At 34.4% G+C, this 12319-nt stretch overlaps 3 protein-coding genes across 3 annotated transcripts; 2 read left to right on the forward strand and 1 right to left on the reverse strand.

Annotated features, from left to right (window-relative positions):
* The first annotated feature begins 455 nt into the window (after window positions 1-455).
* Window positions 456-5283, forward strand: LOC114876914 (CCR4-NOT transcription complex subunit 3). The gene is made up of 9 exons (XM_029188842.2): window positions 456-865; window positions 1793-2025; window positions 2110-2265; window positions 2350-2529; window positions 2634-2921; window positions 3089-3344; window positions 3427-4034; window positions 4159-4368; window positions 4480-5283. The coding sequence occupies exons 1-9, from the start codon at window positions 841-843 to the stop codon at window positions 4576-4578; spliced, it is 2055 nt and encodes a 684-aa protein (XP_029044675.1). The 5' UTR covers window positions 456-840; the 3' UTR covers window positions 4579-5283.
* A 1823-nt stretch (window positions 5284-7106) lies between these two features.
* Window positions 7107-10012, reverse strand: LOC114876915 (probable ATP-dependent RNA helicase DDX47). Its single transcript, XM_046287087.1, has 9 exons — window positions 9911-10012; window positions 9626-9743; window positions 9162-9255; window positions 8914-9078; window positions 8667-8833; window positions 8367-8603; window positions 8073-8296; window positions 7731-7992; window positions 7107-7647 (listed from the first exon to the last, which is right to left on the reverse strand). The coding sequence occupies exons 2-9, from the start codon at window positions 9692-9694 to the stop codon at window positions 7504-7506; spliced, it is 1362 nt and encodes a 453-aa protein (XP_046143043.1). The 5' UTR covers window positions 9695-9743; window positions 9911-10012; the 3' UTR covers window positions 7107-7503.
* A 1453-nt stretch (window positions 10013-11465) lies between these two features.
* LOC114876917 (cytochrome c oxidase assembly protein COX19) lies at window positions 11466-12232 on the forward strand. Its single transcript, XM_029188846.2, has one exon. The coding sequence runs from the start codon at window positions 11713-11715 to the stop codon at window positions 11965-11967; it is 255 nt and encodes an 84-aa protein (XP_029044679.1). The 5' UTR covers window positions 11466-11712; the 3' UTR covers window positions 11968-12232.
* The last annotated feature ends 87 nt before the right edge of the window (window positions 12233-12319 follow it).

The following is a 12319-nucleotide window of genomic DNA, read 5'->3' on the forward strand; positions in this document are numbered from 1 at the left end:
TAAAGTTATCGCGATTTTATATAAATTTATAAATATAAGTGTAATAAATGTTATACTCTAATAAAGTCATTAAAAATATATTGATGTTCCATTTTGCTTCCATTCATAATTTCATTTTTTCGCTGAACAAAAGTTTGAAATATAATTTCAAAACAGAATCGATCATCATTACGCATAGAACTATCGATATTCGTTTTACAAAAGACCGCCTAAAACATTTTTTTAGCTTCAGGCAGCTTAAGAGCAATTTAAATCATTTATTCAATTAAATGTTACTTTATTTTATAAATAACTTTGAATAGTTAATTCATATGTATGATTTTTTCTTTTAAATTATAGATTTTAACTAAATATGCGTGTTTATGATTTTGAAACAGTGTAAAAGAAGCCGTAATTATTGTTGGGAATGCGTCAGAAGGTTCAAGCAAATTTCGATTGGTTTATGAACACGAACATATTAAGTATGTGCGTTAGGTAGAATGTGTGAATGCGCTAATGCATAATACACCATCTCATTTATTTAGTATTTCATATATATCATTTGTTGATGCTATCACTTTTTGTGTATTTTTATGTGCTGTCAATTTTCGACCAAACATAGCGTATATTGTACACTGCTAAGGTTAAAAGATTGACGGGAAAACAGCGCGAGTACCAACGCAGCTCGTTCACGGACGGTCGGACGTTGTCATTTGAAAACGGAAGCCATCTTGTGGCCGAGCCTCCCATATTATACAGGGAATAATAGTTCAACGACTATTTGTTCCGAAAAATTGTTTCGTATTTTTTCCATTACGTCTAGACTATGCATGAATTATTGTATCACATGTTTACATAGCCATGGCTGCGACGAGAAAGTTGCAAGGTGAGGAGAAAATGTTTCCAGCATGTTTACATTTAGAAATTTTGTTATGGCCCTGTACCACTGCTACTTTGCTTTCAATTTTGCTTCGCGTTCTGTAGTTTTCTGTCATTCTAAGTGCTCGTATTTACAATCAGTATCAGCCTATTTTTAACTCATGTTATTTATTAGCATGCAGGCTTCTCTGCCTGACAGTTGGTACAGGTTGCCAGGGTATGGTGGATTGATACATTCTGTTCAACTTTTCATACATTTCTTTAATACAAATTATTCTTTTCACTGTAAATTGTATTCATGATAGTCTAATGCTGCTTTCTTCTGTCAGCATAACCTGTAAAACACATCTTCATTTTATTTGTATAGTACACACATATAGTGGTAGGAGATACAGCATATGTAAAGCGTTTATCAATGTAAGCCTCTTAGCATAAGATGCTTAGTAATCTATTAAGATGTATTATTACCAGTAGTTTTTTGTTACTTTATCAACAGTTTTTAAACAAGTGCATAATGGAAAAATAAAATGTTCTCACTATTGTTTATCATGTTTTATTGCACCCATTACTCTTATAATTGGATCAGTCATAGAGTTTAAGTTTTGTGTATATAGTAGAATAATTTCTAAACAATCTTTGCATGATATGATTTACTATACGAGCTGCATAAAGAAAACCCAAACAAAAGCATTCAAATAAACAATTCATCTAATACTAGTTGTAATCAATTTATTTATTTTCTGTTTTACTCTATTTTCCATTCTACTTTTTATTTTAATAGATCGAGCAGTTTTTGTCATAAACTTTTTAATTTATATGTACATTTTTGGCATACTCATTCATCATTATTTTAAATGAATCCTAATAGTATGTAACGTTTGTTTATATTCTGTACATTTACAACAACTGACTATATTTATGTTTTAAATTTTAGGTGAAATAGATCGGTGCCTTAAAAAAGTAACAGAAGGTGTGGAGACCTTTGAGGACATTTGGCAGAAGGTTCATAATGCTACAAACAGCAACCAGAAAGAGAAATATGAGGCAGACCTTAAGAAGGAAATCAAAAAGCTCCAGAGGTTACGCGATCAGATCAAAACCTGGCTTGCATCAGGAGAGATTAAGGATAAAAGTACACTCCTGGAATACAGGAAGTTAATTGAAACTGTGAGTATATCTTTATAAAGAAAGTAAATTTACAAAAATATAATGTATTAGATATTGAATATAATATATTCTTTTCATTTGTAGCAAATGGAAAGGTTTAAAGTTGTGGAAAGAGAAACAAAAACGAAAGCGTATTCTAAGGAAGGATTAGGGGCAGCTCAGAAACTTGATCCAGCTCAAAAAGAAAGGGAAGAAGTTAGCAATTGGCTCGCAAATTCTATAGATGCTTTAAATCTACAGGTATGAAATGGAAGATGATGCTTAAATAGACCCAAGAATGTTGTTGTGTAACTAGTAATGTGTCCATAATTAATTTAAATACAGCTGGACACATTTGAATCCGAGATAGAATCGTTACTCGCAGGAAAGAAAAAAAGGTTAGATAAAGATAAGCAGGATAGGATGGATGAATTGAAAGCAAAGCTTGATAAACATCGTTACCATATCCGTAAATTGGAAACATTGTTGCGTATGTTAGACAATATGTCTGTTGAAGTTAATACTGTAAGTATATCGATAGAATAATGGAGTAATATCATCAAAATTTTATCATAGTGGTGGTACATTGGAACCTTCTAACGAGTTAATTTCTATTCCTTGTTCCTCAGATCAAGAGGATAAAAGATGATGTAGAGTATTACATCGAGTCCTCGCAAGAACCTGATTTCGAGGAAAATGAATATATTTATGATGATATTATTGGTCTCGATGAAGTAGAGTTGTCTGGAGTTGGTATTCCCTCATCAGCAACTACAGATAGTAACAATAGTAATGAGACTGGAGGAACACCAACCTCGACTAACTCTGGTACTTCGCCCATACCATCACCTCCATTAAGTTCCACAATGCATAACCATTCAAGTGATAGTTCTACAGATAATGACAAAAAAACGAAGGTGTGTAGTTTTATTCAGATTTCGAAGCGAAGAATTATTAAAAGTTTAATACTATCGCCCGGCAAATATAAGATCTGTGTTTAAATCTCGTACTAGGCATCCGATCGGTCGGATATTTTTTTCCCGCCAGAAATGTAATTGATTTTTTCTTTGTACTTGAATTTCAGCCTGTGAAACCTACAGCAGTCAGGCCGCTACTAAATTCACAGGCGAGCATTCCAACCACGGGAAGCACTGCCACCATAAAATCGAATTTATTATCGAGCAGCACTCCAAGCAAGACCATTCCCATGACACCTAGCCATAGCTCGCCTAGTTCTACAAGTAATCACATCGCTACAACCAATGCTGGCAACTTCGCCACCGTAGCTGCTTCACACAGTAATTCGCAAGCCATCCATTCTACCTCTAGTAAAACATCTTGTAAGTAATTTTTTAACCGTACATTAAACATATTTATATGTAGAGTAATTTCATGAACTTTTTTTCTTTTCTGTATTTGCAGCTCATAGCAGTGAAAATGGTTTGTTGTCATCATCATCTACGTCCAGCGTTACCTCAAATGTGCCACAAACGATCTCGCAGCAGCACAATAATCCGGCGCCCATACAAACGACACATGTATTGCACAATCAACAAAATCAGAATCACAATAGTGAAACTGAAATGACTACGCCGATCCCACCGTCATCATCACCACAATCATCAGTTAGCAGTAGGTCTTCACCTCTGCCTGCAAATTCCTGCTCGCCAGCGCCATCCACTGCCAATGGTCTTATTCCTAAGCTTCCTGATGGCATGTCCTCTTTGAAATCTATAGCCCAACAAGTAATTGTCCGAGCAGATCTGGAAATACCACCGTCCGAGTCGAATAGAAACATCTTCGACAGTACTAAAGCGAACAATAATAACAACAATGCCACATCGGAAGCACACATTCCTCCTTTGCTTGGTGTTGCGCCGCTCGGACCGGTACCTCTTCAGAAAGAACACCAGCTACAGTTCCAGATGATGGAGGCCGCTTATTATCATATGCCTCATCCGTCTGATTCGGAGCGTTTACGATCATATTTACCAAGAAATCTATGTCCAACGCCTCCTTATTATCAGCAGGTATTATTCTGTTATTACTTGATTTTAGCTCGTTCATATTTTTTAAAGACATTACAGTAATGTAATTATTATTTATTTTTCTTTTTTTTTTGATATTTTTTCATATATTTACTGTATTTGTCAGGTCCAACTTCCCCACTCCGATACTGTAGAGTTCTTCCAACGTCTTTCTACCGAAACATTATTCTTCATATTTTATTACATGGAAGGTTCTAAGGGCCAATATTTGGCCGCGAAAGCTCTAAAGAAACAAAGTTGGAGGTTTCATACAAAGTATATGATGTGGTTTCAAAGGCACGAAGAACCAAAAGTAATTAATGAAGAATATGAACAGGTTAGTAACATGCATTTAATGAATGTAAAGAGAGACGAAACATAAATAAATAAATAAACGAATGATACGAATTTAATGTATAACAGACATTTGTGTACAATTTTGTTTCAGGGAACCTACATTTATTTTGATTACGAAAAGTGGGGACAAAGAAAAAAGGAAGGCTTTACTTTCGAGTACAAGTACTTAGAGGACAGAGATCTGAACTAACAGTCCTGTTGCTTGTGAAGTCTCCGAAATGCACTATTTCTGTACCGGTATTATCAAAAGAAAAATCGAAAAGACAGATTTTATTTTTTACAATTCTATATTTTCACAAAATATAATTTTATTTATTGGTAAAGAGCATCTCAGAAAAAAAATGAAACACTAAATGAAGCAAAAACGAAAGAAAAAGCTGATGTATACCAGGCAGGCAATGAAAATATTTCATTATATTTTGACATTGCGACGGTAATCTCCCCTGTATATTCCTTTTCGAGAAACAGAAAGAAACATGAATTTGAATGAATTGCGCAATCGCAACAAACAAAAATGCAATTAATAAAGCAAAAATGGAGTAAGTTTATCGGGGACAGTAAATTGTAATTATACATAAAAAATGATGATATGAAAGGCACCAGAGACACACGTTTAACATTTTAGTGTGTGGTGTGTGATATAAGAGGAAGAAGTTATACTCGCTGGCGACTGACTCCGTAATACCAGTACAAACATGCGTGCGGCCCATCTGCCGTTTGGCGGTAAGGTGGAGGGCGCTCATGCTATGGTATGTCTTAATGTTAGATTATAAGTAGCCTTTTTGTATAAAGTATATTGAGGTATAAAACCCTTAAATTGAATTACTGTACAGAATGTGTAGAAATAGTGAATAATAATATTATGGAATATATTTTATTTCTCATTTAAATGAAACCTAAGTTGTTTCAATTTTTGTCACATCTGACACGTCTTTAACACCTTGCATTCAGAACATTCCATCCATTAGATTTTTCTGCCCACGACCAGGTTACTTATAGATATGTTCTGACGTTGTAAAACATGAGGCTCAAGCTCGTCTTTAAAGTTGAAAAACACGTTAAACACGTGTTATTCAAAGTAGCGCATATTAGCTACTTTCCTCTTGTATTTCTTGTCGATTCTCAAGTTGTGGTTTAATCCGTTTTTTTTTCTTCTTTTTTTTTCCTCTTTTTCGTTTTAGCAATCTTTACGCGCAACGTACTGTGTTCGTCAAACGGCGACTCGTGATAATCATTGTGCATATGTATTTATGAATTATTAAAAAGACAAATGCGAGAGAAAGAGAGAGCGAATGAGAGATAGAGCCATATTGTACGAACTTATTTATTATAAATTGTCGGTGCTACTAAAAGGGGGAACATCTCTGGTAAGAAGTAAAAGAAGAAATAATTTAAGCAATTTGATATGTACATACATGTATATTTCTCTATTTCTTTAATCGACGAGATGTTTCCAACGAAATGATGTCTGGCAGTATCGGCATTTGGAATAAATAATTTCAGACAAAGTTTTGCTTCAGAGACTGAAGTGATCGCTTGCACGCGCTATTCGTCATTACAAAAAGCCTTCGACAACGAGATTAGGCATATTGCATCCAGTAGTAATAAAGAAACGTTGAGATTTCTCATCCAATTGACTTAGCGTTAGGATGGTGATTAACTTACAATTAGTGAACAAAGAGTAGATGTATTTTAAACAGATACTCCGGTTATAATCAGATTTTGCGGCAACCTCTATATTTGCATGATAGCACCTAGCCAAGATCTTTTATACAATTTCATTTAGAGGCAATATTTGTGTCGAGATGATCGTATTTCTTCGAGAGCGAAAGATGTTGCAGTAAATGTTGATTTACAAGTTCGCAAATGTGCTTCAGACTTCATTGTTCTTAACACGTTCGACAGAAACTTTGCAACAGAGTTATGCACCATCCGATACTAATGATTTTTTAATGGTGTTCAATACGTTAACACGTATCGAATGTGTCATGCTTGTTGATAATAATATTCACAAAAGTTAGGTCAATAAGATTTACAGTTTTAACTTGCAACAAGGAGCTAGAGATACACAACTTAAACACTTTTCACTTTATGCAGCACTACATTATTCTCTAGTGCACGTTTCACGTGATCCGTTTCGCAATATCTGATATACTTATTAAAAGAAAAAAATGATGCAAACATTCAATATTATACGCAGGAAAATAACATAAGAATTTGTTGCTACTTTATACAGTTGAATAGTATCGTAGACTTTAGATGTTGCATTATAATCATAAAGTTAAAGAGGAACAGTACCGTTCCAGGATATTTTGTACTATGAGAACTTGTACAATGATAATTTCTGATTTCTATAGAGGTTTGAAGAGAAAAATTTAACAAATTTTACAACGGTGTGCTGTATATAACACTTTTATATTTGTTACAATGTTTTACCGCTCTTTCAATATATTAAATGCTAATCTTTGTCTTGCATTTTCTAATAAACAAGATTCTGCTTTGTAATTTAGGTAGAAGCGTGCAAGTAGAAAACTGAATTGGTTGTGCAGCTTAGGAAGTTGTCTTTGATTTTTTGTTTTTTTAATATCAACAAATAGTGATGCATATTACAAATGATAATGGTTAAAGGATTGTGATTTTTAATTACATGCTTTATATTGCTCCCGTTTGGGTGAAGATGTTCGTTACTCAAAAATTTAAAATGATTATTACAATATATTGATTTTTTTTCGATAATAAGTGATTATTTTTATTTTACTGTGTTTACATAAAAGTATTTAGGTTTTTCTTTGGAAAGCTCGATAACCAATTAGTTTCATTAGTCACATAGTGATAAATTCATACGGCGGTTATCATTAAAGAGATCCATTCTCGTCATTTTATAAAAGATAGATATTTAAAAAGTTGCAAAAGGGAGTAAAATGTGGTTTTGTAAATTGACAGTTACTTAAGGATTTTAATACAAAGTGTGAGTTTGAAATGAACATATATGAGGGGAATGGTGGTCTGATTTATAAATAAAACGAATAACAATGAAAATAAAAACAGATACCATTTTGCGTTTCCATTATTTATTAAGGAAGAGTAAACGTGGTGGTTAAAGTGGTGGAACTATTTAACCCTTTCTTCCTTTTCCTCTGCTTTTCCCCTTTATCCTTTTCCTTACTCCCATGGATTGTTCTGTATCATCGTCTTCGTTATCGCCTTGATATTTCTTTCTTTTGCCTGACTTTTTGTTGTCTTCAATATCTTTCAGTTCCTGAAACAATATAATAACGTTATTTTATATTCTTTCGTTGTTTATACGAATAACTGAATCAAATGGGAAGAAATTAGATTTACCATTTTTACAATACGTTGCACTTCGGCTACTCTTTCTTGAAGTACCATTACTTCCTCTTCTTGCGTAGGATACAAGGGTAATTGCTTTGATATCAATTGTTCTATTCTTTGATATAACTCTACGTCATACTGTGTTACAAATGTAATGGAACGACCAGAACGACCTGCACGTGCGGTACGTCCAACTCTGTGTATATAGTCTTTACTGTGCGTAGGTATATCAAAATTTATTACAATATCTACATGAGGAATATCAAGACCTCTAGAAAAGAAAAGAAAAATGTGACAGATTAGAAGCAATATTTTTGTAATTGAATGCACTGAAGAATATACGACATTTACCTGCTGGCAACGTCCGTAGAAATAAGTATAGATCGATTTTTTGCCTTGAATTTAGTAAGAGCAGCTATTCTTTTATTTTGCGACATTTGTCCATGTAACGGGACAGCGGTGAAACCCAAGTTTCGTAAAAGAAGAGCAGTTCTAACTGTATTATTACAAGTAGCACAAAAAATCATAAAACTGTTACCTGCTAGTTCATTTAAGATATGTACAAGATAGACATCCTAAAATGTAAGAATTCATTATAAAACGAAAAATTTTATGAAAATTAAAAATTCAAAGAATTATTTAAACCTTAAATTTAACTGGAATAAATATGTAATATTGTTGTAATTTCTCAACAGTTTGATACTTTGTTGAAACTTCCACTTTAACGGGATTTCGCAAAGACGCTCGTTGTAATTTTTGAACCTTTTTAGTCATTGTTGCCGAGAACAATAACGTTCTTCTTTCCCGAGGAATTACTCTTAGAATTTTGTCCACCTCGACTTCGAAATCCATGTTCAAAATTCGATCTGCTTCATCCATGACCTTATAACATTCAAATAATAAATATACTGATTTCTTTAATTATAATAAACAAAGAATTATTACCAAAAATTTTAAAGAACGTAAATTGAAGCCCTTTGTATTTTCTAAATGATCGATTAATCTCCCAGGAGTGGCGATTAAAATATGAGGTTTCTTTGCCAATATTAATGCTTGGGACATCATATCCATTCCACCTACTATTACTGCACATTTTACACCAATACTTGAGCCTAAATTATAAGATTATGCATATTAATTAAAGAATTGTTGAATAATTAATTAAAGAATATGCGATAATAGTATTTATTACCTAAAGCTTCAAACTGTTCTGATATTTGAAATGCTAACTCTCTGGTAGGTGTTAGAATTAAAGCAAAGTATCTTTGAGGACTTTCTAATAATGCTTGCAATATAGGCAGTGCAAAAGCAGCAGTTTTTCCAGAACCAGTTTCTGCCAATCCTATTATATCTTTACCTAATAAACATTATATTAAATTTTGATTAGAAAATTTATTAGTTATTTAAATATTACAATACATACATTTTTATTAAATTTACCTTGTAGCGATAATGGAATAGATTCACGTTGAATTTTTGTAGGTGATTTCCATTTTAAATCTTCACAGGCTGTGCATAATACATCTACAATTCCCTATAAACATTTTCATAAACTCCAATTACAGGTTATCTTATTTTTTAATATATTTAGTATAGATATATATTAAATACTAAATATGAAATTCGAAAATATTGCCTACTAATTAAATTTGTTTATAAAATTCAGAAATTATTTTACTATTACATGTATTAGGTTATGAGTTATAACCTAATCATTCAAATAAACTGTTAGTATATTAACATATATATAAAATTTAATTAATTTATCGTCATTTTATAAAAGAATCTTTTTCATTACAAATTCGTATTATTAAGTTACAACCATTCTATAAACATTAAAAGAGAAACATAAGGAACTTGTTATGTCTAGGTTACATTATTCGAGTATAGATATTTGAGCTTACTAAATCCTTCCAAGTTACTTCGTTTGCATTTTCCTCAGCTCCGTCTATTTTTTGACTATCTTCTTCCATTTTTTAATAATTGATACATACAATTTTATATCTTCCTAATTTATGTACACTGAGTTGCAATGAACTTGTCGCAGTGAAGTTGGCTCCAGATTTACTGACACATTCAAGCCGCGTCGGTGAGACGATGGGCGAGATCGACTCACCGACGCGGCGTGAATGTGTCAGTAAATCTGGAGCCAACTTCACTGCGACAAGTTCATTGCAACTCAGTGTACATATAAACCTCGTGTTTCTCTTTCTATTTATCACTTTCATCAGTGGCTATGGCTACAGGTACAGTACAGTATGCGTCATAGTGTCCTTTCGTCTAGTGAAAAAGCACTAAAGGGGAAGGTGCCCCTACCACCGGGTAACGCGCGAGCGCGCAGCCATTATGTCTCGTTCGCATGAGAAATACCTTTGTATTTCAGAAGAAAAGACATTTTTTCAAGTAAATGCTTAGTCGGAGAAGTGAGACAGTTCATTCCTCAACGAGTAAAATATATAATCAGCACGATTAAAAATTTGGTTGGCGAAATAATTAATCGCGTCGAGCCTCGAACGGCGAAGGTGGCTCCCTCCGCCCTATAGAATGGTGCACGAAACTGCGAACGCATATTGTGATTCCATACCGAACCGGAAGCTGCATAAGAGCCTCTCTCTCGCACTGTAACTTCTGTCCTTGTTTAGCCCCATTTCACTCCGACTTCAGGCTCGTCGAATGCCATCCTTGTCGTTTTGCTTACGTCGGATAGCGTGCAATCGCGGTCTCAAGCTTTGCAACATTGTTGGTAGCCGGCGAGCACTTGCCTCACAGAATTTTTCTCATCTTGTAAGGCACTTGATCTTTTGAGCGCAATAATGCTGCAAAACGCGAGGCCGGGAATGCGCCCTTTGCAACAATATTGCGGCCCGAAACAGGGAGCTTTATCAACTGCAACATTGTCCCGGCCCGCAACCCGGCGTCGCGCTTTGCAACATTGTTGACATTCGGCGAGCGCTTGCCTCAGAATTTTCGCATCTTGTGAGGCACTTGATCTTTCGAGCACAACGATGTTACAATACGCGAGGCCGGGATCACGTGTTTTGCAACAATGTTGAGGTCTCATCAGACTTTACTTCCCTTTACTCACCTTTCCTCGAACCAGTTTTTATAATATATTTATTATAAGGGTTGCAAAGATACAAGAGATGCAGGGATATGAGGATTGCAGGTATGTGAGGAATGTAGAAGTGTAAAGAATGCAGGAATGTATGGAATGCAGAGATGTAAAGGATGCAGGAATATAGTGGACTATATTGATTTTACTAGTTGATCGTACTTTACCGGACCCAAAATTTTGGATTAATCTATAGTTTTTGATGTGTAGAATCCAAAAATGCAAGTCTTAACTTTAGGAATCCAATGATTAACAAGTTATGAGCGTGTAAAGTTTGATACTTTTAGTGCATTTGCTATGTAGTGTGACGCCATGCGTCTGCCCGCAGCTAGCGACACCGTTCATTTGACAAGAAGCCAATATGACGTCACACTAACATAGCAAATGCACTAAAAGTATCAAACTTTACACGCTCATAACTTGTTAATCATTGAATTCCTAAAGTTAAGACTTGCATTTTTGAATTCTACACATCAAAAACTATAGATAAAAAAGAAGGGTCTAAAATTTTGGGTCCGGTAAAATACAGTTTACCCGATTAACGAACCTACTCGCTTGTGGTATCTCCTTACAAGTGTCTCATGTGAATTGGGCATAATGCCTGCTCGCTCGGTGTATCATACCCAGTGGTGGGGACACCTTCTCTGCAGGCGTAGGTGCAGTAATTTCGTTTGGGGGTGTCTGAGACCCCCAGAACCATGACTTCTTCACAAAGCATGTCCAGTCTTTTTGTATCTGTAGTCACTGTTACTATTTTACTACAATGGCGGTAGGATTTTGTTGTGTGTTGGATAAGAGGTCCGTATAACAGTTTATTGTAAAATTAATCGTCTATTTTCATGTACTAAATTTTCTGCATGAACGTTGCTATCGGTAGTGATGTCCTCGTACACATTTAACCAAAAAATATTTACACCGATTCCTCCCGAGAAAGGAAGTTTTCCGCTCGATCATGAGGGATCCTGCAAGGAGCTTATGATCAAGTATATGCGCTGTTTGTTTCAAAATAAGAATGAGAATACAATGTGCAGAAGCGTAGCAAAAGAATACCTTGCTTGCCGAATGGATAACGAGCTAATGGTGCGAGAAGATTGGTCCGCTCTTGGTTACTCTGATGAGGTCAAGGAGACATAACAACAGCGATTTATTACTAATCGATTTGCGCGACATAGTAGATTTACGAACTTTCCTGCTGATTATTGTATTTGTTTTACCTTGAAAAAGAGATTAACAGATTTTACGGATAAATTTTTAGATAATATATACGTATATATGTGTTTAGAAATTATATGTATACATACTTTTATTTAATACGATTGGCGAATGGTGATTAGACAGTATGAAATAGTGAGTTTCATTAAACACAAATTAAAGTGATTCCAGTGCAGTGGACAGATTTGGAAAAAAAGTTATTAAGCATTTGAAGCAACTTGGTAGAAACAATAGCACATCTGTTATAGAGATTTAAAGAGAAGATATTCCATTT

This window comes from Osmia bicornis, chromosome 1, assembly GCF_907164935.1.
Source record: "Osmia bicornis bicornis chromosome 1, iOsmBic2.1, whole genome shotgun sequence".
In the NCBI taxonomy this organism is placed as follows: domain Eukaryota; kingdom Metazoa; phylum Arthropoda; class Insecta; order Hymenoptera; family Megachilidae; genus Osmia; species Osmia bicornis.

Excerpts from the sequence above, each read along its gene's own strand:
- LOC114876917 (XM_029188846.2), top strand. The coding sequence starts at position 11,713 with ATGTCCTCGTACACATTTAACCAAAAAATATTTACACCGATTCCTCCC.
- LOC114876915 (XM_046287087.1), bottom strand. The coding sequence starts at position 9,694 with ATGGAAGAAGATAGTCAAAAAATAGACGGAGCTGAGGAAAATGCAAAC. Across the intron at positions 9,256-9,625 it reads AAGTAACTTGGAAGGATTTA|GGAATTGTAGATGTATTATG; the intron begins GTAAGCTCAAAT and ends AAATGTTTATAG. Across the intron at positions 8,297-8,366 it reads TTATTCCAGTTAAATTTAAG|GATGTCTATCTTGTACATAT; the intron begins GTTTAAATAATT and ends CTTACATTTTAG.
- LOC114876914 (XM_029188842.2), top strand. The coding sequence starts at position 841 with ATGGCTGCGACGAGAAAGTTGCAAG. Across the intron at positions 2,922-3,088 it reads ATAATGACAAAAAAACGAAG|CCTGTGAAACCTACAGCAGT; the intron begins GTGTGTAGTTTT and ends CTTGAATTTCAG. Across the intron at positions 4,369-4,479 it reads TTAATGAAGAATATGAACAG|GGAACCTACATTTATTTTGA; the intron begins GTTAGTAACATG and ends ATTTTGTTTCAG.